At 46.5% G+C, this 27468-nt stretch overlaps 1 protein-coding gene across 8 annotated transcripts; it reads left to right on the top strand.

Moving 5' to 3' along the window:
- Positions 1-7: 7 nt before the first annotated feature.
- SEPTIN6 (septin 6) lies at positions 8-26780 on the top strand. 8 transcript variants are annotated; one of them, XM_080624543.1, is made up of 12 exons: positions 123-137; positions 673-788; positions 6626-6740; positions 13892-14087; positions 14959-15145; positions 15368-15529; positions 17603-17699; positions 17962-18130; positions 18625-18757; positions 19415-19605; positions 21420-21463; positions 23735-26780. In XM_080624543.1, the coding sequence occupies exons 2-11, from the start codon at positions 675-677 to the stop codon at positions 21421-21423; spliced, it is 1368 nt and encodes a 455-aa protein (XP_080480669.1). In that variant the 5' UTR covers positions 123-137; positions 673-674; the 3' UTR covers positions 21424-21463; positions 23735-26780. The 8 variants fall into 8 exon arrangements, with proteins under 8 accessions (XP_080480671.1, XP_080480670.1, XP_080480672.1 ...); XM_080624540.1 differs by lacking the exon at positions 21420-21463 and having other exon boundaries at positions 24837-26780; XM_080624539.1 differs by lacking the exon at positions 21420-21463 and having other exon boundaries at positions 24617-26780.
- The last annotated feature ends 688 nt before the right edge of the window (positions 26781-27468 follow it).

The following is a 27468-nucleotide window of genomic DNA, read 5'->3' as shown; positions in this document are numbered from 1 at the left end:
GCCGGATCGGCGTTCCTCCCCCCCTACCCTGCGTGGCATCGCGGTGGGCGCGCCCGGAGCTACCCGCCCGCCCGCTCGGCTGGGGTGGGACCTGTGGCGGGCTCGTAGCGATGGCGGCGGCCGAGGTGGCGCGGCAGGTGAGAGCGGGCCATGGGCGCTGCTGCCGCTGGCCTCCAGCGGGCCGGCCGCGGACGGGCCGGCAGGCGGGAGCGCCTGGCCGGAGCGGGGGGGGGGGTAGGGCCGGTCTGGGGCGAGTCAGGGGGCGCCGGGTGGGGCACGGGCTGCGGGAACACCGGCCCGGCACTTCCCGCGGGTCTAGGGCTCGGCGCGAGCGGTGGCGGCCTCCCGGGAGGGTCGTGGTTTGGGGGCCGCGCTGAGGGGAGCAGCGGTTACCTTGGGAAGACGCATGGGGTCCCTACCGCTGACTGTGGGGCAGCAGTCCTGCCCAGCGACCTTGGGCTGCCTGCATCAGAGTGGGCCCGGGGGTCCTGCCCTGCCGGTACCTGCGTCCCTGGGCCTCGCCGCTGCCTCTGAGGGACCTGCATGCCTAGGCGGATCGGACTGCAGTGCCGGGGAGGCCTCACCCTGCACCCGTACCCAGGGCTGGAGGCCGCTTGCCAGGCCAGAGGGTGGTGGTGGGCACTGCGCCCCTTGTCATCCGTGTTTCTCTAGGGATGCTGTTCTCCCCCCAAAGAAGCTGTTATCTGTGCCTGTTAGTGCGTGGTGCAGGGAAGGACATCCATCCATCCAGCACCGTGCGCTGTGGAAGAGCTGTTGGACTTCTCACTGTACGTTGGCACCGCATCCTTGCTGCACCGTGTCCCCAAGGGTCCCCCTGCGATGTCATCCCTGCTGCCCACAGCCACTCCTTCCACTGCTGATGCTCGCCAGCCTTCCAGCGTGGCACAAAGCTTGCTGTGTGCTGCAGAGAATTATCCAGAAGAGGAGCAGAGGGAGTTGAGCCACCTCTGCTTTTGTTAGAGTAATGCTAAGGAGGAATCTGTTTCAGTTTTGCATTTGGAAGCTTTTTGTCGTGTTTTGATAGGCTTCCAACTTTGGTGTCCGTGTGTTAGTACACAAATAATACTTGAGGTGAATGCTTGCTGTTCCGTCTTCAAAGCAGTACATTTTAGCATGGACCTAGTCTTGTTGAACGAGTAGACATAGCCATTCCTTGCCAGTTTGTGATGTTATTTCCTCCTGGCCATGCCCGTTGCCTTGTATGTGACTGCCAAGGTATGTAAAGTGACTCACTTGCTCCCCTGTCTTTTAAAGAAATTGAGCATTAGGCTTTCCTAAGATAATGTACAGGAGTTTCAGATGTCTGCTCATGGCCTGGAATGAATTATGATACAGCACAGCCTCTTCAAAGGCAAAAGGGAAATCTGGCTATGAGCTGGACATGAAATTAGCGTGCTGCAAATAGAAAATGTCTTTGTACAGACAACCTGGCAGGCCAGGTCTTGGGCATCCGGTTGTGGCCATGGTTCATGGAGCACAGAGCAGATGTAAGAGCTGCCAGTGAGGTTAAATGTGAGAGCTGGGGCTGGGTATGAGGAGATGTTGGGGTCACTACCCTGCCCCTGTCCCGGCAAACCCCTGATCTAACCCACAGGTCAAGTTGGTGAAGCCCCCTCCTGGGGTGGTCCTTTCACCGCCAGGCTCAAGCCTGTCTCGTGTCCTCTGCCGGCATGGAGGGTGCAGGATTCAAGCACTCCCCATGGGTGCAGAGGACTGGCTCACAGGCCACTGTCTAACTCTGAATCTCTGTAGTACAGGTCAGAAAAATCTGATATTTTAATTGCTGGAGGAGACTTCTCCTGGGAACGTATCCAGAGAATGTGGTGTTCGCAGGGGCATACAGAAATCTTAAGAGCTGTCAGAATTTGAGATTTTGGAAGCACTTGGCTGTTTGTGAATGTTGAATGTCTCTGAATGATGCAATGTGCCTGAAGAGGGTGGTCAGTGTCAGGAGCTTTGGTGAGATGCTTCTTGCTTTCCATGGTGGCTGATGCAAAAGTATTTCTCTCCCACTTTTCTGTTCTTTTATATGTGCCTGATGATTTGTTATCAGCCAAGCAAGGAAAACAAATACTAAGTCTTTCTCTACACTTTACATTCCTTCTTTGCATTTATCTTGTGGAGGATGTTTATACTGTCTGCTGGATAATTCTGCCATTGCATAAAGAGAATTACACACTTGTACAAGTGAGAAGTAATTGGTAGAAGTGTTGCTCTAATTTGCTGTTTAATCAGAGCCAAATGCAGTCTGGGGAAGTGGATGCCCTAACACTTAGAGTGTGAGAAGGGATCTGGTGGTGTTCTGGCTTAAAGATAATGTGGAAGCCTGAATTCAGGTTCTGCCTTGCTTTGGGATTTGACATTTAGCTTCTTGTGCAAGAGTTGTCTCAGGCATAGGGGTTAAGCCTGTGTCTCAGCTTTTGGGGTGGCGGAGGGGAGGGAGTGGCAGCTGGCGGCATGGTCAGTGGTGATGGAGCTTCATGAGCATTGCTTGATTTGTTTTCATTGCGGGATGGTGCTGTTAATGTTTGTTGCAGCCCTTTAGAAATCTTCTGCAGAGAGTCTCTAAGGCCTGAGCGCTTGAAGTGATTCTTATCTGGGTAGGGGTGGGAAATTGTGTCAGAAGTGGGAGATGTCAACTGTCAGTCTCCTAAGCAGAAACACCCTTTCCAGTTACATGCAGAAGTATTGTACTGCAGTCTTCAGGAGCGTTTTCTTGTTGTGCGGGCTCATTTGGACACTTGGGTCCCTTTGGTTCAGAGCTGTAGCATTCTTTATTTACTGTGCTCTGCCCGAATATCACCAAGTGGAGGCTTTTCCTTTGACATGGTGTCTTTCTCATTGTTCCCATAGTCCAGAGCACCAGAAACTGTTCTGAATGTGGAGTGCTGAGATTTGCAATGAGCAGCACCATTGCATATCTTAGGAAGCAAGCTCTGTGGTAACGCCCTCTTAGTGCTCCGAGGATATCAGGTGACAGTGCTATACCTGCTTGTGTAAAGCAGATCAAGGCAGAGACACACATTCAGCAGGATTTTCCTCTACTCATGGTTTTTTTTTTCATCCTAAGGACCCTGGAATGATCTGAACTCCTGGAGTCTAAATCTGGCCCATTCTGTGTAAACTAATATTTAATGTGTAGTGCTTTCAGGCTTGGAGTAATTTATTATAACATCTTTGTATTTTCCATATATTTCTGATTAGTTCTCTCTAAGAATTAGAGTGGCAGCAGTGGTTTCTGTGGCATGGAGAAGCCCTAACAAAAGGTGTGTAAATCCTCCAAAGACATTAAAAATAAAGTAACCTCTTCAAGAGCCTGCTCCTTATTTTCACTCTGCAAAAGCCCTGCTTGGTAATGCAGCAAGAGAGCATGCTGCTCTTTTTGTTCTTCTAATCTTGTTTGTGGTAAACACGCTTTGCTTCCTCTCAAGCAACAACAGCCCATTCTATCCTGGAGGCGTGGGGGGGGGTCACTCTGTATATATGGGGGAAATAAAAAGGCATCTGGTGTCTTGGTGTGGTGCCAGTGTTCACATTGGCTTCCCAGAGATCCTGTCTTTGTCTTAGTTCCAAGGAGATGCTAACTTTAAAATAAAGAGTTTGGAAGGACTCTTGGCCATCCAGTGCTCACTGATGCTCCTGGGAAAAGCCTTCACACATACAATAGTTCAGCCTTGCTCACCTTGTTTGTACCTCTTTATATGTTTTATATTTGACCTGAAAGATTGTTGTTGAAGATAAATAATGAAGATCCCTCTTGAGCACTTTATCAGCAAAAAGGTTATAAACTTGACGTATTCTCCTTCAGTTTTGAACAAGGTGATCCAAATCCACATTTAATGTACAGGCAGGATGACTAATTGCTGGGTTCATATGTTGTTTATGGTGATGCTGTTTATATATAGCAGTGTTCTGGATACTGACACCACTTGGTGCATGAAGACTGGTGACTTGCACTGGTTCTTGGTGGATCAGATAGAAAATGTTTCTTTTCTCTCTGCAGGTTTGGTAATTGCTGACAACTTTCTGATGTGTGTCAAAACTAGTCTGATCTTAAAACATTATTGCTTATTTTTTCACACTGCATCTGATCTCTTGATGCCTTGGCCAAGCAGCTTTGGGTTTTTAGCCAAAGGAGCAGAATATTACCTCCTGGCCGCGTACATAACACGAAGGCTCAGCTGCTGTGGCTGGAAATCAGATTTTGCAGTACTTGTTTCCTGGCCTGTAGCAGATGTGAACTGTGGTTTAACTGCATTATAAAACCACAGGTGACTAGAAAAAGAGGCTACAGGAAATTACTTGCAGGCTGAATTCTGTGTGACGGTAAATGCCTCCTCTCAGCTGAGAATGGCTTTAACTTCTACCATTTATTTTGTTCCATCTGGATCACACTTATATTTAGGGATGAGGAAAAGATTTGTTCTTAATGAGAGCCTACATTCCTGCCCACACTTCCTGGGGAGAGTAGTGTTCAGTCTTCCAATGGTGCAGTTTTATGGCTGAGTATTAAAAATACGCTTGATATTTCTCCTTCCCATTCTGCCTGAGGTTCTATCTCATGCCTTTGTGGACTCTGTCCACCCATCTGTTCTTCACCTGGGCCATGGTGCTGTTGCTGCTGATCAAACACTGCCATGAGATACTCCAGTGCTGGGTTTTTGTTTTGATGAAAGCAGTCTGGGAGAGGTTGTATCATCACAAGGTCTGCATGCCTGCCAGTCTCCCTTTCTTCTGCTTTAGCTGTTTATTTGTGAACTATTGGGCCTTGGAGCTGCATCCTCACAAGGCAAAACCAGAACCTGCCAGGGAACTTGAGCACCTTCCTGATGAACTTGTCGTTTGGAGGCACGGTGCTCAGGAATTAATAAAGCACCATATTTGGTGAACATCTTGGCAGGAAGAGTCAGACTGATACACAAAATATGGCTAAGGGAAAACATATTTACACATCACAAAGTGGTAAGTGTGGTTAATGGTTGGAGTGCATTTGGAGCCTCTTTGGGGGAAAAAGCCCTCATCAGGAAAGCAGTAATGAGGCAAGTAATCATACTCTGGCAAGCTACTGTGCGAAATGCAGTCCTTGGGGATGTTTTCCTGACCTAAAATACCAGTGCTTTTAACAGAAGAAGGAAAACCAATATGTCTGTCCCCATAACCAGTCTTTCAAGATACGTGAAAACATGATTCTGAAGGAGTAAGTTTAAATTACACCCTATGAACTATTGCCTTTTGGCTGCAGTATTTGTTGGAAACCAGTGATGTTCCTGAAAGGCCAGTGGGGAGTTTTCTGTGTTTGAAACTAAAATACATTTGTTCCAGAAAGCAAAATATGTTACTGGGGAGTTGCAGGAGGGGAACTTCCCAGTACACACAAATATACAGGGCTAGCACTGACTCTCCATGTTACATGATGCCATTTCTGAGATTGAGCCTCTGCCTATGGTTTGTTACTACTTCTGTGCATGTTTGGAACATGGAGTGCCTTGGCATACATAGATGGGACTTTGTGCAATGGCCAGGTGAAAGTTTCTGCCTGCCCCTCCAGAAGCAAACATCTGTGCTGGATGTGGAGCACAGCTGGAGCTGGAGCTCGGCTCTTCTGCTCCCCAGGGCAGAAAGGGGATGCCTGGCTGCGGGACAGGGTTAGTGTTGTTGGGCACAGGGAGGAGCAGGGTGTGGGAGCAGCTTCTGATGAAGTCCTTTGGGTGGCTGTGCAAGAGCAGCCCATGCCTGCAAGCAGGCAGTTGGGTACAGCTGTTCCCAAACTCCTCTGCAGTCTCCCTTCTGATGGGGCTGCATGTTTTTTTCTTGTTTGGTTCCTTGCTGTGAAAGATATGCTCTGAAACTTGCATAGCAGCACTCAGAGCTGGAGAAGACCTTCTGCTTTAAATGGCTTTGCCTCCTGCCCATGCAGCTTCCTTCAGCAATCCCCAATTTTCTGGTGCTAATGGCCATTTTATAGATGTGGAAAGGCTTCTGTTTGCAGTCTGAGATCTTAATCTTTACAAAAATATAGGAGATATCCCTGCATTTGATAGCTTGAAGACTGTATTCTCTGCTGTTCCAGTGCTACAGCACTTGAGCTTTGCAGAGACAGAGTGTTTGGGTTGTTCAATTCCTAGATGTAGGTACAGTTTTTCTAACTGTTTCTAGCGAGATTCTATAATTGAAGTTGTGAATGTGAATTACATGTGAGTTACAATTCACATTAAGTGAATTGCAATATGTTTATAGGTGGAGGGATCATTAATATGTTCCTTTGCACAGGGGTTTCTTTTTGTTTTCAGTGTGAGACATGAGTGTCTATGTAATTTCTCAAGGAACAAAGGTTTTGCTGCCCCTATTTCAGTAGCTGTGTTTGGTTTTGCACAGTTTAATGTTTTTCTGACAGGGCTATCTTCTAATGTGCCCCAAATGAAACATGCTGTTTGTGCTGCTTGGATTAGTTTTGGAGAAGAGGGAAGCACAGTGACTCAATTTACAGTGTACGTGCAAATCTCTGCTTGGACTGTGCAGTTGATTCTACTTGGGAGGTCTTAAGGATTTATACAGATAAGTGTATTTTGCTTGAACATGACACAACTGTTTCATTGTGTTTCAGGGTGAAGGCTGTCGTACTGTCCCGCTTTCCGGACACGTAGGATTTGACAGTTTGCCTGACCAGCTGGTTAATAAGTCAGTTAATCATGGGTTTTGTTTCAACATCCTGTGTGTGGGTGAGTATTTCCATTTTGGGAAGTTCTCTTGCTGAAAAGGGCTTCTCTGCAGCTGGATGTAGCTTGTAGGTGACTGTTAACAAGGTAGCTTGGATTTAAATTTCCCCAACTGTACTGTTTTCAATAACAAGATTTACTGGTGCCCTGGGAAATCCCTGCTGGGGTTATGCAGTATGGCTTTCTACCAAGCGGGGAACCATAGAAATAAAATACCTGAAATCCCACGCTTTGATTATGATCTTTATTTTCCTAGTATGTTGGAATTTCATGTTTTTAAAAGAAAATAGGTACTCATGCCAGAGACCTTTGTTCAGAGGTTTTGTTTGGTTAGGTATTGAGTTATTATTGTAATTATTTTAACAAAATACCAGTCATGCTCCTCTTCAATCACTAAGAGCTATTTTTTTTTCCTCCTCCTTCCGTGCATACTTAAATTAAAATAGTGTCTGGCCAAGCCTTAGCTGGTCAGATGATTATCCAGGCTGCCATGTGGTCTGGGTCTCAGCTGCGGCCTGGCGCTGTAGTAGGACTTGGTGTCTGTCCCTGCAATGTCTGCCTGTCTCGCAGGTCTTCCCCAGGGTTAGGTTCCCAAATGGTCCCTCCTCAGAGGCACTCCTAGGTGACAGAAGTAAAATCTTGTGTGGCTTTTATTCAGCAGTTTGGTTGGGTAGATAAGAAAATTAATAATAGGGAATTAGTTGTGTGACAGGACAATTTGTTTGGTTTACTGATGATGGTGCCTTGCATCTCGGTGCAGGAGGATATTGTGTGGCTATGGTTGTTCCGAGTAAGCCCTGTCTGCAGATGCTCTCAGTAGTGCCTGGTATGACAGAGGGGAGAGCTGCAGCTGTGGACACCTTCTGGGGGCTCAGCTGGTGGTCAGCTCTGAACCCACACAAAGGTTGTCTGTACACTCCGAGACAGGTCCAGCTCATGGTATGGACCTGGTGTTTGCCCAGGACAGGGTTAAGTCTGAGACAAGAGGAGTAGAGTGAGGAGGGGGGAGCTGAGCCCTGTTAAATGGAGCTGAGAAGAAAACTTTCCCTGACAATGGCATTCCTGTGAGATGATGAACTTTGCTGACAAGTGGAGGTCACTGTCAGGCTGAGTTGCTTGATGCTTTCCGCAGTACATGAATGTGATATGACCTAGTGAAACTCTCATCCTAAAGACTGAAGTCTTGAAGTATTTCCTTTTGCATTTATTGAGCTGTTGTGTTGGGGTTTTTTTCCTGCAAGTTATAGGTGTAGCAATGGATGCCTCCTGTGATATATATTCACTCTGATGTGTGGAAAGGAGTTGAATGCCTCTGCTTTCCTCTTTGCAGGATGGAAATGGAATGCATTGATTGCTTGTTGATGTGAATAACAAGGACTCACCAAGATCAATGCACATCAGTTATTAATGTCACTTTTATGAATAGTAATAACGCAGACATGGTCAACCTTGAAATAAAGAAACTTTATAGAAAAAGTAAGATTCATTGGAAGAAGATACACAAATCTTCATTTGAAGAGGACAGACTTTAAAATGCCTTGTAAGAGTTGTCTGGTGCCTCTGTTAGCTTGTAGTAACAAAGCTAAACGCTTAAACAACCTAAAGAAATAAAACAAAAACTCCCAGAATCCATCTGTCATTTATTCCATTGGGTCTCACTTGTACAGCAGGAGTTTGAGGTGAAAATGGGAAGAACAGGGAGCAAGTGAGGATTGGAGCCTACAGAACAAGTAGATGAACTGATCCCATAATAAGGCCACTAAGCATGACAGAAAGGCACTTCATTGCCCCCTGTTTTTCAGCTGTGTGTGGCATCTGTTGGGGGAAAAAACGCAGTGACAGTTTTGCACTGGATCTGAGCCACTAATTCCTCCAGCTCCTGGTGGAAGAGCCAAAGAAAGCTTCAGAAATGACTCCTAGCAGCACGTCCAGAGGGGGGCAATTTTTAGCTCTTCTCATGCTAAAAGCTGTTTCCCCTTTGAGACTAGAGCCAAAGATAGAATAAATGAGCAAACCTTTCCTAAGAAGTGAGGGGTTATGGATGTTTTTTTTGATATTTTATTCCTCAGCACAACCGTTTTCTTCCTAAAGCTTCCATGATAAAATGTTCAGTGCAAAGGCTGAAGAAGCATTTAATGGCTGAGACCTTCTGTGCTGTCTGTATTTCTCAGTGAGATGGGAGAAAGAAAGAGGAAGAAAAGCTTGACATGTTTGTTAATGTAAGCTCTTTCAGTTTTGGCCATGGTAGATTGTAGTTGCATTATACTGGTAATACCATTATAAGCAGGAGTTTCTTCCTTCCTCTCTCAGGGCATTTGCAGGGGGATTTCTGACGAGCCTATTCAGTGCAATGAGAAACGGCTATTTTGAGGCAGGTCTTTCTTTTCCCACAAGCTGTACCACAACTGCTTGAGGTCCCTCACTCCAAATGAGTGAGCCTTCTCCCCTTGGTGTGTGAGAGCTCTCACTGCCTGGGGAAGGGAGGGATAAGCCCAGGTTCCCTCATGCAGAGCTGCCGTCTGCTCTCCAGCAGGCAGCTTTCCGTGGGGTGTTGAGCTGTACAGCCTGGAAGTTGCCCGTGGTTGGTGTTGTGGTCACTGGTGCAGCCAACTGAGGAGAGAACAGGGTTTCTCCAATCAAAAAGCCATTGGACTCCTTAGCTCTTGCTGCTGGTCCCCTGCGATGGACACTGGTGTCTGGGAGCCCGGTAGTCCTCTGAGGCACTTCAGCATCTTTTATGAGCCCATGTTGCTTCTCTTGCCCCTGCAGCACAGCCTTTGCCTTCTGATGGGTGAATCACAGAGTGTATCTGCATGCCTATTGGATGAAAAGAATCATTTTTTCCTCTCAGTGAGAGATGGCCTTATCAGGCTGAGCTGCCTCAGGGCTTGTCCCAGTCAACCTGCTACATTGGATTAGCTCCCATTTCTTCACATGAAAGCGCTGTGCATGCGTATACATTTCCTTTAAGATTGAATTATTTGATATCTGTAGCTACAGTTGTTAATCTCATGGAGGACGGGTGTTGCTGTCATGTGAAAGGGCACTCTCATAAAAGCTGGTCCATGCCTTTGAACAGGGAAGTACTCCAAGGGCTCCTCTGTCCTCATACAGAATTGACTGAGGATGATATGACTGGGGTCTCTTAAATCCTGACTGATGTAGAGTAGGGGGACAGCGAGCAGTTGTGTGGTTTTGCACTTAACATGTCCTGGGGGAAAGCAAAACAGCAGACACAAAAAAGGCAGCACAACTTTTGTGGTTATAATTCAGCTTACTGCTGCGGGGTGCTTAGGGTGCCAAAGTTTCTGTGGAAGCAAGAAGCCATGAAAGTGCATTCAGCTCAAAGATACCTGTTTTGATTTGGGAAGCTGGGAACTTCTCAGAGGAAGAAGCATTTGCTGTTTGCACAGCTGCTTCTGTTCCTCCACCTTAGCTACTGGCCAGTGTCAGAGACAGGTGTGGTAGCACCTCACCTTCAGTAGCTGAACAGAAGAGAGTGGCCCTTGTCCCAGCTGTGTTTTTGCAAATGATGCCCCTGCTCAGTCAATGAGGGATTTGATGAACTGCTTCTGTAGAGCACTGAAGACACCATGTGCATGTGCACTGGAGCAGGGAGCCTGTCTCAGGAAACTCGGAGGAGGTGTGGGGAGCCCAGCACAGTGTCTCTAGCCTGGCAGGTTCTTGGGTGTTAATAGTGGATGGTGCCTCCTGGTCACTGGTGTGGGGTTGATGTGTGTCCAGAGCCTCACTGGTGTGGTGTCTCTTGCCACTTTATCGTGCCTCTGAAAATCATGAGCCTTAATAGCAGAAATCCATCTCACTATGAAAGGCTCCGTCAGCTTTTCAGTAGCTGTCAGAGCGTCAAGGTGCGGACCTCTAACTAAAGGTCACTCTCCCTGCCCTGTCCTCCTCACAGTGCTTTGTCAGTCCTGCTGCAGGAGAGCAGACCACTGCTGAGTTGCATAATCCCCAGGTACAGCTTTGAGATCTAATCACATGTGTGCTATAAGCCTCACACCAGGAAATAATCTCCCTGCCAGGGATGCCTCTCACTTCGTTTGCATACACCGCTGCCTTTTCCATGGTGATTCTGCCTCCCTTAATCCCCATTCATCATTTCTGCTTTTTGGAGAAGATTCCAGTGCTGTCAGCTGGAACACGCACAGACTATTTGTCCTTTTCATCAGACCATCTGTTCCATCTGGACTTCTGTCCATGCAAGAAGCAGTTGGCACCATTTACATCTTCCAGCCAGCAGAAAGTTGCCTCTGTGTGAGGCAGAAGCTCCAAGGACATTCAGAAACCCTCCCTTCTGTTGTTCTGGCCTTCAGATAGCACTGCTCCCTAGCTCTGGCCGTACTTAACACAGTGAAGCACTTTATTGACATCTTCAATCTTTTACGGTCTCATGTTGCTCTGTCAGTGTTAACATCGTCTGCCTTGTAGCTGAGACAGTTATTCCTCTCTCCTCCAGTCTTCCTCTTCCCTGGCAGGCTTTAATCACCCCATGCTGTGTCAGTGGGGTCACACTGTGGGGACGGGTGTATCTGCTGGTTCAATGTCATTTCTGGTGTGCAGGCTCCATGGTTGAGATGCCATGTTAGTGGCTGGGTGTTTTGTGTTTCAAACATGAAGTTATAGGGGTTTGGGTAGGCAACTCCCACCTATGGCAAAATACCTTCCCCATCCACAAGGATGAAACCCCAAGTGTGTGAATTCCGAGTTGCTGTTGCTGGCCCTGTGTAGCTGGCATGAGATGGAGTATAAAAGCATGTTCTGTCTTAAAAATTTGTCTGTATCTCTTATGCACTTCTCCTGCTCCCCCAGACAGTTAAAGTCACTCATGCTAGAGACAACACATTAGATTGATTTAACATAGGCAACGATTAGCAGGGTCAGGATGCAGATGCATTTAAACAATAGCCTTGACCTCATATGAACCCCTTTCACCAAAAAGGAGGGAGGCAGAAACAAGAGGTGTTTTATAGGGTGTTTTGTCTGCCTGGAAGCCAGTGCGGCTTACACACAACCGTGTGTATCCTTTGCAGAGAGCAGCTCCCTGCCCTGATCACCAGTGTTGCCCCCCTGTCCTCCAGCCCTGGGGCACAGGCTGCTGGATCTGAGCCTGCTGCGGGGCCCACCAGGCTGTGAGGTGGAGAACTTGGGGCAGCAGCACAAGAGCAGGTTTTGCAGGCCAGTGGGAGGGCGAAGCTCCTGCACCTCAGGACTGAAGCTCCCCTGTCCTGAGATGCCCCATCGGGGTTCCTGGCATTCCCAGGCTAGCAGCCAGCTCCCTGCTCTGTCCCACCCATCCCTTGGCAGGGGTTCTGGAAATGCTGCAGCCCTCTCAGTCTGTTTAGATTTTGGCCTTTTTTTTACACTGCTTTTTCCTGGCATCCCTGAGAAGGGCCTGGCAGGTCATGCAGGCTGCCTGCTGTTAACCCTCAACATCTCAGTTCAAACTGGGGCAGTGCTTTGTGACCTGCTCCCTTTTTGGGGCACTTGGTACCCCAAAAGCCCAGAGCATGAGATTCCAAGTCAATGAAGGGTTTGACATGATCAGCCACGAGTCTTCTGGGTGGTCCAGCTCATTCAGTGACAGAGATAACCTTGTGGTTTGCTGGGTCCCTTGTGCTGGTGCTCTCTGTTTGTGGTGGTGTAGAATTGGCTGATGCATTGACATAGCACAAGGGATTGCAGCGATTCCAGCTCCTGGTGCTGACCCTGTCTTCTTTTTTGCAACCAAGATTGGTGCAAAGAGCAACTGGACTTGTGCCTGTTCTGGCTGTAACTGGCATTATTTAGTGGTGGAGCATAGCTCAAGGTGTACATTGACTTTCAAATGTTAGTGGATCTTGCTGCCTCTAGAAAGATACCTGATACATGATCGTGGCAATCAGACACTGCTCAGTTTCCAGAGCAGAGGATGTTTTCCCTGCCCTGTCTGTCCTGTACTTCAGCCTTGAGTGAGAAAAGTCTCTTCTGGGGCCAAGAGAGAGGAATTTGCCTGCTTGCAGGGGTGAGGCTTTGAGATTTGGACAGGGGAGGATGGGGAGGAGTTTCCCCTTGTTGAATTGGGCATTTCATGCAAGTTTGGATCTGTTGCAGAGCTCTAAACCTACAAAAATAAGAAGCTCTTTTCTTCTGAGCAAAGTAGGAAAATGATGAAGTTGTCTTGGTTGGGAGCTGAGGGCTTGAGGAGGGAGGGAAAGGCTGCTTCAGCCAGACACAGGCTCCCTGTGGTCTTGTAGCAGGCTGGAGCAGCAGCCTTCACTTGCTTCTCTTGAAGTTCCAGCAAAAGCCAGCTGGGCTGCTCAGAAATCCCTGTTTTCCCCAAACACAGCACCCCTTCCAAGGCAGCAGACCAGGCTGCTCACAAAGTCATATCCTTGGAGCACAGAAAGCTGGCCCCGATGTCAGAGCGTGGTAAGGGAGGCTGCCCTGTGGAATGAGTGCACAAAGGGTTGTGTTTTGTTCTTCCTGGGATGTATTTAAAATAAATTTAAGACTGGGATTTGTCTCTTCCTTACAGACAAGAAAATAGTTCCCTGTGCAGCTCAGTGCTGCAGAGCTTTTGGAAGCAGATTTTGGAGTGTTGTATAGCGTGTAGCTCCTAAGGTATGGAAACCAGATAGTACAGAAAATGTCCCCTCCCAGTCTAGAAGGTGATCCCCCACTCAATCTGCTCTGAGTACAGGAAAAACTGCACAACTTGCTGGAGGACTAGGACCAGTTCTCATTGCTTCTGCACAGGAGGAGGCTATTTCAGTGGCTGCTTGTTGGAGGCATTGATCTGGAGCATCTTTATTTGGAAATGGCAATAAGCCCTACTTTTTAATGAAAACAGCATCTGCTGTAGTATGATCGTGGGTTTGTGCAGGATCTGAACGATGCTTTCCCCTTTGCCTTTTCACCTCTCCCTTTTCAACTCTATTTTCTAACGATATTAATGGCCATTAGACTGTGAAATGTAATTTGCCTGGAATACAGACCTCCCATTGTACACAGCTTTCTGTTTGCCAGACGATCCTTTTGGAGCATGAGATCTGCTTTCAACTGCTACAGTTTTACCCCTGTTAATGTTTGGAAGCTGAAAGGCCTGGCCATGTTAATATTCAGCAGAACATTTCAACGCTCTTTTTCTCAAATAGGTGAAACTGGCCTTGGCAAGTCCACCCTCATGGACACACTTTTCAACACCAAGTTTGAAGGTGACCCAGCATCTCACTCACAGCCTGGGGTCCAGCTGAAATCCAGTACCTACGACCTGCAGGAAAGCAATGTCAACCTAAAACTGACTATTGTGAGCACAGTGGGCTTTGGTGATCAGATCAATAAAGAGGACAGGTGAGTGAAAGGGAAGAGAGGCTGTATCGTGACCTGATTTTCTCATGCAGGGTCTCTCCTCATGCCCTCGTTGGGTCAGACTGTGCTGTAAAGTTTTTCTCCTTCCTTCTCATGGATTGTCCTTGTCATCTCTTTGGGATGGGACAGGTAGAAGAGCGGGCAGAAGCTGTGGTGTGTCAGCAGTGCTGCAGCTATTACAGCATCTTTTCTCATGCTGTCAGATCAATATCTGCCCTCCTGACAGCCTTCTGCCCAAATTCATCTGGTGGGAAGAGTGGAGAGGTCCAGGGCATCTGTGCTTGTTTCCTTGTGCTGTGCTGACCACAAGCTGCCAAGCAAACCACTTGGCTTAACACCCGCTTTTGGAAGGGCTCTTACATGTTGCCAGCAATAAATGTGCACTGAGATACCTTGGGGAAGTATCTCTGGCAGCTCACTACCCAGTGTGGCTAGAGCATGGTTGTTAAAGGGTGTGCCGGTGGAATTTGCTTTGTTGTGGGTCTGTTACATTTTATCTTTAGTTCTAAGATGCACTGATGTCATTTACATTGTGAATCTGACAGGCTCTGTGTTTCTGATGGCCTTGCACCCTTACATTTCAAAGCGTGAGAGTCCATAGTGTGTCTCCTGTCCTCTGCTGAATTTCCAGTACTGTGTTTTGTCAAACCAGCTGTTAGTATCTGCTGTAGGACCACATCTCCTTGTCAGTGGTGCAGCTTTAAAATTCCTTACTGATGAGGAGGAAGGGAGATTGAGACAATTGGTCTTGGGAAGTGAAATGTAACAAACAGCTTGTTTCTTGAAAGCAAGCAGTGGAGCACCTCTTCGACTGTGAGATGTATAAGTCTTTTCTTTTTTCCTTTCATCAAAGCTATAAGCCCATTGTTGAATTCATCGATGCTCAGTTTGAAGCATACTTGCAAGAAGAACTGAAGATAAGAAGGGTCTTGCACAACTACCATGACACCCGGATACACGCTTGCTTGTACTTCATTGCTCCAACAGGCCATTCGCTGAAATCCCTGGACTTGGTAACAATGAAGAAGCTTGACAGCAAGGTAGGCTTGTTTAACTCTTACTGGGCAGGTTCACCATGTGCTGCTTTTCCAGAGGACATCTCCCCTCCTTGAGTAGCCTTTACACCAGTGGAGATAACTGGGTTGGCAGATAAAGCCTATATGTTTATGGAGCACTTTTAAGTTTTTGTAAGTTGTATTGCAGACTTGGAAAAGCAACCTGGAGCAAAGCTGAGGACTTCTTACCACTCTGTTCTTTTCTAGGTGAACATCATTCCCATCATTGCCAAATCTGATGCCATTTCCAAGAGCGAGCTGACCAAATTTAAAATTAAAATCACAAGTGAACTGGTTAGTAACGGGGTTCAGATCTACCAGTTCCCAACAGATGATGAATCAGTGGCGGAGATAAATGGGACAATGAATGTAAGTGACGTAGTGCTTCCTCTTCTCCCAGAACAGCACTGTTGCTGTAGGGGTTGGTGGCCTGTATTGGGATGCTTCTGAAATCCACTTTCCCTGTTGTTTTGTGTCTTAAAACCAGAGGATTGCACAGGCATCCAATCCTCGTAGCATCAGCGTAGGCTATCAGAGCCTTCTGGTAGGCTATTGCTTCTCTGGTGGGCTTTTCTAGTCAGACACCCCACCCCTCCACCCCCAGTCTTATAACCCCTTCCTTGTCCTAATGTGTATCTATTGAGGGACATATAGGAAATCAGATAGTGAGGCTGTGCAGGGCAAGGACAGTCTTTGTTCTCCTAGGCTGATGTTTCCTTAAAAGCTGCTTCCTTCAACCTGCAAGACCACTTTCCTTTTCCTGCTGCTTGCCCTCTCCTGCAGAGCACGCTCAGCTTCGTGCTGGCCTGTGTCCCTCCAGGTGCTGGTGTGTCAGCTTGATTGCAGAGTTAGCTCAGCATGGGAAATGACCCAGAAGGCTGCATTGCACAGAGCCTTTGCATGGTCCCATCAGACTGACCACCAGCCCCACTTACTCTACGTGTCCTATGTGAGAGCTGGGAGGCTGAGGCATGAAAGCTGAAGAGCCCATCTTTGGGAGTGCTTGCAGGCAGTTTTGCAGTATTTAAGGTTTGACTGTATGAGCCACACTCCAAAAGCAGGAAACATCATCTCTGAAGTCTTCTGCTTGTACCAGCTGTTGTAAACTTGTCCAAGTTTTCAGATAACCTGTGGAATTGAAACTTCATTACCTGCTCTTGAGAGCAGTCCAGGGTCACTGATCTTCCATATAGTTGGGGATATCCATATCCTGGGGCCCTTTTAATTGCCTAGAGATCAGCTTGCTTTAAAAGATCATAGCCAACAAATGTCACTGCACAAAACTCAGCAGAAGAGGTGGGTGCAGGGAGTTGGCAACTTTATTTTTAAGTGCTGAAGCCTTGCACTTGACTTCTTTGCAGCTTGGCAGGATGCAGTGTACTTCCCAGGAGCAAGCGGAGGTGGAGAGAGATCTCACTTACTGCACAACAGATATGCAGCAAAGTATGATGGCAGTTTCTGGGGGTTTGCTTGGCAGCCTGAGATTGGGGAATGAGTGTAAGGTGTGGTCTTCTGAGCCTAGAGAGGTGTTGGGAGTGTTTCTGTTCTGACTCTGCTGAGCTTGCATTGGGTGAGTGTCTTAGGCATGTGATCCCTGGATTTGGCTTCCTTTGTCCTCTGGCTGTGCAACCATCTAGTAGTGGCTGCATGTAGCATCAACATCAGGAGGATTTGTAAATCCATTGGCATTCCTTTGGGTTTCTCAGAACCAGTTTTGAGTGCTGTGGGATTTGAGGTGGGGGGGTGCTAAAGGTGATCCCAACACAGCTGCAGAAAGCATGAGGTTGTGGAGTGTTAGTATGGGGCAGGCTTAGCACAGCCCCAGGGAATGCAGAGTCATTCCCAGCTCAGCCCGAAGCAGACCTTTAAGCATACATGGATGTGGAGGCTGACCCCTTGCAGGGTTGTGTTCAGTCCTTCCTTGCCACAGCTGAAGCAAGTGGGAGGAAAGAGCTGTTACTCTGGGGATGAAGAACAGATCTCATGATCCAGTAGAGCGATGTGTCTTGTGCTCCAGTGTGAGCTGAGAGAGTTGTGAGGGGATAAAATCAAGAAGGCTCCAAGACCTCTTTTATTGCTTCTATGCTTGTGCAGATGTTCTCAGCTACGGCAAGCCCTTGGGACAGCACCGCAGTCAGAGCCGCGCAGCATGTTGTTTGAGCTGTCATTCTGATGCTCATTTTGCACTGGCTCATCTCACCTGAGAACCAGTGGCTGGGAGGATCAGCCAGGTAGAGGATATAGAGTGGTAGCACTAACAAGGTTTCCAAAAAGACCCTCCCTTCTCCCCCCTTGTTTTGGGCTAGTGGTCAGTGACTAGACTCCCTGAGATCAGCGTGTGCATAATGACTGTCTTGCTCAGTGGCTGTGCTAATCTCTGTGTGCTGGCAAGGCAGCCAGAGTTGAGAGAGACTGACGTGGGTATCACTAAATGTGTTCCAGGCCCACTTGCCATTTGCAGTGATCGGGAGCACAGAGGAGCTGAAAATAGGAAACAAAATGATGAAAGCTCGTCAGTACCCCTGGGGCACTGTGCAAGGTAAGTTGAGCCCTGGGATTTTCATGGCATGAATGGTGACACTTCTGCCAGGAGGCAGTGGGCTCTCATAAGAGAAGTAAGGCTCTGCTGGACTTTTAATGTTTCTCTAGGAATTATCCTTTGTTAAATCCTTGTGTCAGGCCTATAGTGACAGTTTTCTCTGCTCAGAAGGGCTGTTAACCTATTGGAGGAGTAGACAGGTAAGGAATATGGGAAAAGACCTTTGTTTCTGCCCCCATCTTATCCTTATGTCTTCTTACAGTGGAGAATGAAGCTCACTGTGATTTTGTGAAGCTGCGGGAGATGCTGATCCGTGTAAATATGGAAGACCTTCGTGAACAGACCCACACACGCCACTATGAGCTGTACCGACGATGCAAGCTGGAAGAGATGGGTTTCAAGGACACTGATCCAGACAGCAAACCTTTCAGGTAGGATCCTTGAGGAAACAGGAGAGCTTGAGAGAAGCATTGTTGGATGCACTGTATGTGTGTGTGTGTGTCCTTGAGAGAACATATAAAGAAGCAGTGCAGCAAGAATACCTGCCAGGTCAGATAAATCCAGACTTCAGCAAAGGTGCTGGCTGAATGCGAGGTAAAAACCCAGACAGCGTGTTCAGGATTGACTCTGAAACTGCAAGCATAGGAGTAGAAATGTCTGCTGTAGGGATACAGCAGTGTCCCTCTGAGCTAGTGTTTGTTGCCAGTTGGTCTCTTCGAATTGCCCAGCATTCAACAGACAGAAAAGTGCAGTAGCTTACAGACCTCAGAAAAGGTTGGATACAGATGGCCACAGGCACACGTGTGTGGGTGAGTAGCAGGTGTGCTGTGGACAAGCAGTATTCATGGTAAAGGCCTAATTTCAGAGGCTCAGGGGAAGCCGTGTTTGTCCCAAGTCATGTCACTGGATTTCCCTTTCTTTTTAGCTTACAAGAAACTTATGAAGCCAAAAGAAACGAGTTTCTGGGAGAACTGCAGAAAAAGGAAGAGGCAATGAGGCAAATGTTTGTCCAGAGGGTCAAGGAAAAAGAAGCGGAGCTGAAGGAGGCTGAAAAAGAGGTGAAGACTGCACTACTTGTTTCTTCACAGTTGTGAGTGATAGATCTACTCCCAAGCAGTTAGCTGCTGCCGAAGTACTTTCTGCAGAGTGCGGTCTAGGACTTTCTTACTAAGAAGTCTAAAGTTCAACTTGGGATCATGGGGACATTAAGGTGTTCATCCTGTAGGACAAAACTAGAATCACAGTGCTTGTAGTGTACAACTCACTGCACCATATGAAAGTGCATAGTCTTGATTCTGATGGAGAGTGGCAGTGTGGCAAAATTCAAGGAGAGAAACAGCCCCAGATATAAGCTTCTTACATAAAAAAAAATACATTGAGCATTGTGAAAAATCCATTAATTTACTGGCCTTTAAAGCGGAATAAGGCCCCTGAAAATGGATTAAATATTTTTTTACCATTATACTCTCCCAATCCTCTATTAGTCTGTGCAATGGTGCATCACTAGAACACTGCCTGGTCTGTAAGCTGTTGTGGAAGGAGATTTTTTTCTGCCCTTTTTCTAAGCAGTGTCAGCTCAGGGGGCTAGAAACTATGTACAGACCAATGGAGCCTTGCAGGCTCAGGTCTCGTGGAACCCTTCCATCTTCCTCTTTTCCTGTGAAGGGAATACCTGGTAGTGCTGGGTCGTGCTCACCTCTTTCTTTTTCCTCCAGCTGCACGAAAAGTTTGATCGTCTGAAAAAGTTGCATCAGGATGAAAAAAAGAAGCTAGAGGATAAGAAAAAGTCTCTGGATGATGAAGTAAATGCATTTAAACAAAGGAAGACAGCAGCGGAATTGCTCCAATCTCAGGCTCAGCAGGCTGGAGGATCGCAAACTCTTAAAAGAGATAAGGAAAGGAAAAAGTAAGTTGGTAATACATGGTATTTGCTTTTGGGAATGGTTCTCCTTTACTATTTTTCTGGGTGTTTCTGTTCCCCAACCTAGCCAGTCCTTATCAAGGGAAAGTTTGCAGACAGATTTAGTCTCTGGTGAGGCTGAGCAGTAGCTGGAAGCATTTTACTTTTAGCTGTCATCCTGAAGAGTAGGGAGCGCTGCTGACCTCCCTCATTGCTTGCTGACAGCATGGGAGAGGATGAACTTGTTTTTATTCCCCAAGATTCCAAGGCTCCTCCCTTGGTGTGACAGTGCTTATAATGAAGTGGAACAATATTGGCTGCCAGGGATGTGGTGTGGATAGTAGGGATTTCCCACTATCCTCAGAGAGGAGTGTTTCCTGTCTCAGGGTGTTATTTGTTTAGGATGGGAGAAAGGTTATACTGTGGAAATTATGAGGGCGACTAATAGCCTTGAGTTCTGGAATCTGCAAAATGAGGGGACAGGTCATAGCTCCTTGTTAGTGCTTGTACTCTTCTCCAGCCCTAAAGCACAGCTTTTTGCCCTCCACAGAAACAGTGAAAGATATTGCATGGCTTTAGCAGGAGTTCCCCATGCCAGGGACTGGTGTGACAGTATCCAGCCCCTCGTCAGGGTCCTGTGATCTGTGCTGTCTGCAGTGCCCATGCCAGCCTCCTAATGCTCCTCAGTTGCTCAAGAGTAACCAGCTGTACAGGTGAAACAGTTCTCCCAGTTCACACAGCAATGAGCAGTTCCTTTTCTTCTCACTGTGGTATGTTTCCCAAAATGGAGTGCTGTGTCACCTTAGCATGTGTGCAAAGAGCAGTGCACAGATAAGGAAGGGTTTGGTTTCTGTACCACTGCCATAATCCCCTCTCTGCACATCCCTGAGGCAAATCCAGAGTACATCTTGCCTGCACAACGTGGTCTTAAGTATGTGGAGAAGTGCTGTTAATATGAACAATATGGCACATGCCCAAAAAGTTTGTCAGGGAAAATAGCTCTTGGCCGTTAAGCCTGGAATCAAATGAGACAGGAGAGGAAAAACCCAATAACCAGAATGAGATCTTGGTTTAGTCTTTCCAGTTTTGAGCTGGAGCTGCTTCAATGTCAACATTCTTTTGTGATGAGCAATTAGTGCTGCCCTTTTCTCACTTGTCCGTTCCTTTTTCCACTGTGGATTTTGATTTGCTCTTCTGAATTACCTTCAGGGAATTTTGCTATCTTTTCATACGGGGAGATTGGGCTGTGTAAGGAATATACAACTGAAGTCAGTCAGGGTAAGGAATGCAGAAAAGGGAGATGACATGCCCTATAGTAAAAGCAATCAGTCACTCTGGCCAAGTCACACTCTTGTTCCCAGAAGCAGCTCTGATTCTAGAAGAGCTCCTTGACACCAAGCACATTCACATGGTACCATCCGTGTCAGTTTAGGACTCTGAAAAGCACAGAAAACTCCATGAAAGAGATAGGTCAGTGCTTGAGTAAGGCTTGGTATTAGGGGGCTTCTCTCTACTCCAGGAAAATAGCTGTTAGAAATAGTGCTGCTCTCTTTACTCCGTAACTTCTTCATTTGTCCTTAATAATTCCTTTCAGTATGTAGATCATAAATATCTCTAACAATCCATAAATTTCACAAGCTGTAGCTTAATTTTATCTTGTTTACTAGTAGCTGGCAGTACACTGGCTTTTTTCTTTCACGGGTGACTCTTCTAAACCCAAGCTCTATAATTTGCACTAATCATGACTTAGTTTCTTTTGTTTGTTTGTTTGTTACATCGTTATCATCATGATTAGCTCTTACACATATGCTGTTTTACAGTTAGCTGCTGTTTGGCTGCATGGTGCATGAGGCACATTGTCCTGGTAAGCGTCATTAACTAATATAGACCTCACAATGGGATCAGTTACAGTTCCTAAAAAAGCAGACCCTGTGCAAGTCCAGAAGCCTATAATCAGTGTTGTCTGTGCCTTCCTCTGCTTTCACCCTTACTATACATGCTCTACCAGTCTCTCTCTACATAATGCAGTTGTGGGAAAAGGTTGCAGTGAAATTTGTCTTTAAAGATTCTGCAAAGTAAAATGCAGAGAGACTCAGTATTAGGGCATGAAACACAGAAAAATAAGGATTAGATCCTCTTCCTTTTAAACCTTCCCAGCACTTTGTTGGCTCTGTTTTCTATATTCCATCTCCCTTACAAATAAATGGTAGTTTTTAATCCCATAGGCCATGTTGATACTATGGCAACAATTGCTATGGAGATGTGCTGATGACAGAACCCAGCTAGCCATGAAAATGTTTTTTCCTTCCCTTCCACCCCCTCAAGTTAGAGTATTAACTTGTGGTTACAGTGCAAGACTAGTTTCTATCCTCCCCTCCACATACTAACAAATGGTAAAATCTGACATACCCAGAGCTTTCCTTTGTCCTATAGCACCAGAGAATCACCAGACTCTGTGTGTGTATGAGTGTGTGTGTGAGTACATATGTATGAGGGGGCATTAAAGAAGCTACTGTCGAGTAACCAAACCAATATTCACTTGCTGACCAATTATAGTTGATTGTCCAAAACCATGAGAGATGATGGGCTGAGCATTTAGCAGATAATGAAAGCTCTGAAGATAAACTGAGAGACTTTTTTAACAGTCAGACTGGTAACTCATGGACTGGACGTTCAATTGTATTGGACAGACATGGATCTATGCCAAGCGTGTCCATGGCTAGGGTGAGGCTAGTAGTAGATGAGAGCTGTATTCAGTATGTGAGGAGGCTTGTGGAGGAGATAAGGCCACCTGAAAGGGTTAAAAAGCCTGGCCGCAAGCGTCTGCAGTACAAAGTGCCAGCATCTATTGTAAAATAAAGGTTCATTTAAACTAAGATGTGTAAGAAATGCACCTGCCTGGCAGGAGAACAGCATCCTCATTAGGGTTATTAGTTCAACTGCTAATGACAGTGGTCTGCTTACAACTAGGTTGGGTGTGTTTAATTGAGAGTTTTTAATTTGCTGTTGATTCTCTGGTGAGAGGAAAAAGAAAGCTCTCATAGGAATGTCTTGCTTCTATTAACCAAGGCAAGGGTGACAGCACCCCAGGCTGAGGTGCGCAAATCTCTCAGAGAAGAAACATGTTGGAACAGCAGCACTTAACTATACTCTGAGAACTCAGCCTTGAGTCCACCCTTCCCTGCAGACAAAACCAGGATTTACATTCTCTCCAGGACATGGTCCAAACTAACTTATGGTCTGCCCTTTAATAGGGAAAAGCTGATTCCAGGATTCCTTCCCTCTTGGCCCTACCAAGGGAAATGGAAAAGCAAGTAAACATTACGCTGTCAGTGAGAGGCGTTTGAATTTAATTTCAATGGGATGTTCCACTTAACAGAAGAGCTTCAGAAGGGTCTTACACGGGCTCAAACTGGAGCTTACAGTTGTCTTGAGCAGTCTGGTTGAATGAATGTCTCTGCTGCCAATGGTAACTGTAAAACAATGAAAAGAACAATCCTCTGCTTATCAGGCTCTGAATGTGGAAAAATAAGCTCAAAGAATAACAGTGTTCATTCTGGTGCTGAGTATGAAGGCACAGCTAAAGTGCAATTAGAGTGAACATTACTGAGTTTTGTTGGTTTTGGATTGCTTTTGGCAGTCCTCAGAACTGTACACTATTGTGTGCTGGGCTTTAAATCAAATGAAGTTCTTTGTTCCTACTATACAAATGCAGACAGTGTCTTTTTCAATGGGCATTTGTCATTGCTAAATTAAATATGTATATATGGTACTTTTCCAGCATTCAGAAAAATACTCTCCATATTGATCCATAAAGTATTGCAGGGCTCCACTGTTTTGCAAGGATACAAACAGGGCACAGTTGATGAGTCCTGTAGCTTGCAAAACTGGAAAAGGATTGTTTTAGAAGATAAATTTGGTTCATCCCATTGTTGAGTGTGTGTGCATGTGTGTCTGCATAAAGCATGTTTTGTAATCAAATTAAACCTTACTAACACTTAGCAACATTTCTTTTTGTGTGTTTGTGTGTTAGGAAACATTTATGTTCTTGTTTTGTTCGTGGTGTTTGTTTGGTTTTGGTTTTTTTGTCATTAATCCATAAAACCATTAATCTGCCTTTTTCTTTCATTTTCAGTTCGGGTTTCCTGTAGAACCTTTCCCTTCACACCAGAAGCGAATGCCCCCACATTTGGTTAACACGCAGCTTTGCCATTGTGCCTGTTTGCTCACCTTTACTCATTGCTCCCTTCCTGCGCTCACCATTTTGTTTTAAGCAAGAGTCCACACCGTTGGCTGTTGTGGGTTATGGTTGTTCTTGTGAAGAACTCAGCAACAGCCTACGTGGAACTGGCAAGAGATGCTCATTGCTGACACTTCCTCCCTTTGGGCAGCAGCAGGCTCGCAGAGCTGGTGTCCTCTCTTTTCATTGCTCAGCTCTTTGCCTCTCCTCCTCCATGTGCAAGGGCTGCATGGCAGCAGAGCGTGGCTGCTTGGTGCTGAGCATTCAGCACCTCAGGGGACTGATACTGCCATGGGCTGGGACATGCTGTCTCCAGGGACTGGCTGCCCTCTCCCCTTATTAATTTGCCTCATTAATGCCTCATTACTCCCCTGCGCTGCCTTGTGTGACTCGGTTTTAAAGGACTTTTTGACATCCTCACAAGCGTGGGCCTGAGTCCCAACCTCTAGTCCCCAACCTTGGGGGAATCTCAAACTTGGATCCACGGTCTGCAACTAAGTGTTCTCTGAATGCTGCAGGGGTCACGAAGGATCTCTTGCCTTGTCTCCCTCTCAGTGTGCTGGCCTGGATGCACATCCTGGATCCAATCTCAGGGAAAGCTGGTCACCTTGCTGTACATACCAGTGTTGGTGAAGAAAGACGATGATGTTTGACTTTCTTCTCAGTATTTCCAACCATTTCTGGTTTTAATGCAAAAATTACTACCTTTTTTTTATTTGGCATCTGTTTAGAAGTGTACAGGTGCTGACAGGTTGCTTCTCATATTTTTCTATTCAGCAAAGGCCTTGTTTTACTGCAAGATTTGCACTAAAAAGGAGGGTGTTTTGCTCACTGGGGTCAGGAGTCCACTCTGGCCAAGTGCAACTGTGGTTTGCCTGCAGGTGTCTTCACTGTGTATTTCTGGATGAGTTTTGGTTTTGAATAAAGACTTCAGACAGTGAATTCTGGTTAACATTTACTTCTTTTGTTTTTTGTTTTCTTTGCCCTTCTTTTACAGTAACCCATGGCTCTGTACTGAGTAATTACCCCTGAATACAATGGGCTGGAATGGACCTTCATTTACTTGTTAAATCGGAGGGTCTAATAAAACGTGACAGCATTTCAGCTGTGACTTTTCCATGGTGTTACCCTTGCTCTCTCCTATATCCTCATTGTGATTTTGGCTTTGCTATGTACTGGTGGTTATTGCTTTTATTAAACAATGTAAAATTAGTCCTAAAGAGGCTTAAGATGCTGCAGCTTTAAATCTTACTATTTTTTTCCCCCCTACAATTAAGGGATTCCCCTTTCTCCTGGTCCCTCTCCTCCCAGATAGGTAAGGGATGTCAAAATAAGTTCTGTGAGTTATTTTTTTGCTGGCAAAATAACAGCACAGATTAAATTTATTTATTGGTGACATTAAATAACACCACCTTAGTTTAATTATCCCATAGTTGAGAGATAAAAAGCTCCTTTCTCCTTATACTTAGTGTCAGTCTCATCACCTATCTGTTTTAATTTGCTTGTATTTTTTCTTTTGCTAATTCATGCTACCTGAATTACCGGCATGTAATCCTCATTTCCACTTCAGACTTGCTCCTTGTGCACTGTGTGCAGGCTGAGTTCGCTGTAAGTGGGTGAACCCACATGTCCCTACCCTGCTGTAAGATCAGGCTGCGTGTTGCCAAATAGCTTCAACAAAACCCCTTAAACCCATGGTTTTCAGACGATAAACACACCTCCGACCCAGCTGGGATAGGTAATGCTGGGTGTAGTGCTGAGCATTTCACTGGTCTGGGGGCTGCAGAAGCCTTGTGAACAGTGTCTGTGTACAGCACATGAGTCCAGCTGGCTGTGCACAGCAGCAGCACACTGTGCAGCAACCCAGAACCAGCAATGGTCTGTCATTTGTAGCAGTCAAGGTAGTTAAAACTCCTGATTGCAGTGTATTTTCTCAGGTATTCTGTTTCACCGTGAATACAATTTTATTCCCCATAAGTCTTTGATGGTTTTGGTTTTTGGGTTTGGTTTTGGTTTTTTTAAGCAAATTAAAATCATTTGAAAATTTACTTCTTCCTGTGTTGTTGACTGTTGGCCTGCTCCCCAAGCCAGTCCATATCAGTCTGTCAGTGATTTGAGCAACCTGGTCTAGTGGAAGGCATCCCTGCCCTTGGCAGGGGGTTGGAACTGGGTTATCTTTAAGGTCCCTTCCAACCCGAACCATTTAATGTGGGGGTTTAAACCTTACTGCAGGTCGCTTCCTGACCATCTGTGTTATTAGAATGTTATTTAAAGTTTTGCGAAGTCTTTTTAGAGACTTTAACGAAAAAAGGTTTTTACTTGTGTGATTTCCTTGAAGTACCAGAGGTACCACAGGGAGGTGCCATCTCTCCTCTGTCAGCTGTTTCCGTGTTGCATCTCTCTCTCCTGCTCTTTGAATGCCTTTCTCTTTTTGCTAATCCTCTTTTTTTTTCTCTTTTTTTCCCCTTCTCTCTCTCTGTAGCTTTTTCTAATCTGTTTTCGCCAGCTGCACTGGGTCTGAGGGAGAAGACTGCCACTTCTAGAAGAGTTTAAGGGTCTTACGTCTGGGGAGGGGGGGAACAAATCTTCAGTGTTAGTGTCTCGGAAAGAAGCTCTTTTACTGACTTGCATGATACCTAAAGTTGAAGTGTCTTGTAATTTGTGTGACAAGACAGGGTAGTACGGGGGAGCTGATTGTTTACTTGAGAGTTTGAAGAGCAGCAGAAATGGGATGTTGGGACTAACGATGTAGCGAATACATTTTCAAACATTGTTATGGGCATATTTTTTTTCTAGTTCTGTCTTTAATAATACAAATGTCGTCGGCTTCCATGGGGGGGTGAAGCCTGGGGAGTATTTTCAATATGCTGTTGTTCAATTGGTTTTGGAAACTGCACATTAGGGTTAGGGAAGTCTGAACACGGTGCGATTTGCTCTGTTGGCAGCCACGAAATATTTAATTTTAACAAAGAAATAAAGTAAGAAGAACTCTGTGTTGTCGTTGGTGTCCTCCTGTGTCTCAGCACCTTAAACAGGCTCCCTCGGCCAGTGGATGTGGGTCCAGTGGTACTTGGTTTTTGTTTTCCTGACTACACCTCCTCTTGTTTGAAGTTAGAAGAGAGGAGATGAGGGAGAGGCGATGCAATGGGCTGGTGCATTAGCACTGCTGAGCCATCCGTATCCTGGACTGTGCTGGGCCCGGCCTCGCATGGGTACTGCCTCATCCACACGTGTTCCTGCCGCGTTCATCTCCGTTCCACACGCGGCAGCGTGCGGGGGCTGCGCCAGCTTCCGTGTTCACACAAGCGGCACTGCAGAACCGGCGGAGTTTCGCCTCGCACCTTTCTAACTTCACAGTTAAATAAAGTACCGGGACAGCCAGCCGGCGTGCTGCCGTGTGTGCTGCTGGCCCCGGCTGGATGCACCGGCACAGCGAGCTGGGCTTACAGCTCTCTGCGGCCACCGGGGAGCAAAACCCAGCCTGACGCTGGTGTCAGCACAGGTCCAGGGGAGCCTTCGCCTCGTTGAGGGAAGGGAAAGGCCTCAGGCTCCTCCGACCCGGTACCCGGCGGGGAGGAGCTGCTGGGGTGTCCGCTGGGGCTGGCCGGGCTTCGGGAGCTTGCGGGCCC

The sequence above is a fragment of the Psittacula echo genome, assembly GCF_963264785.1.
Source record: "Psittacula echo genome assembly, chromosome: 8".
Taxonomy (NCBI): domain Eukaryota; kingdom Metazoa; phylum Chordata; class Aves; order Psittaciformes; family Psittacidae; genus Psittacula; species Psittacula echo.
Note: the sequence above shows the minus strand (reverse complement) of the source record. Positions and strands in the feature narration are given on the sequence as shown.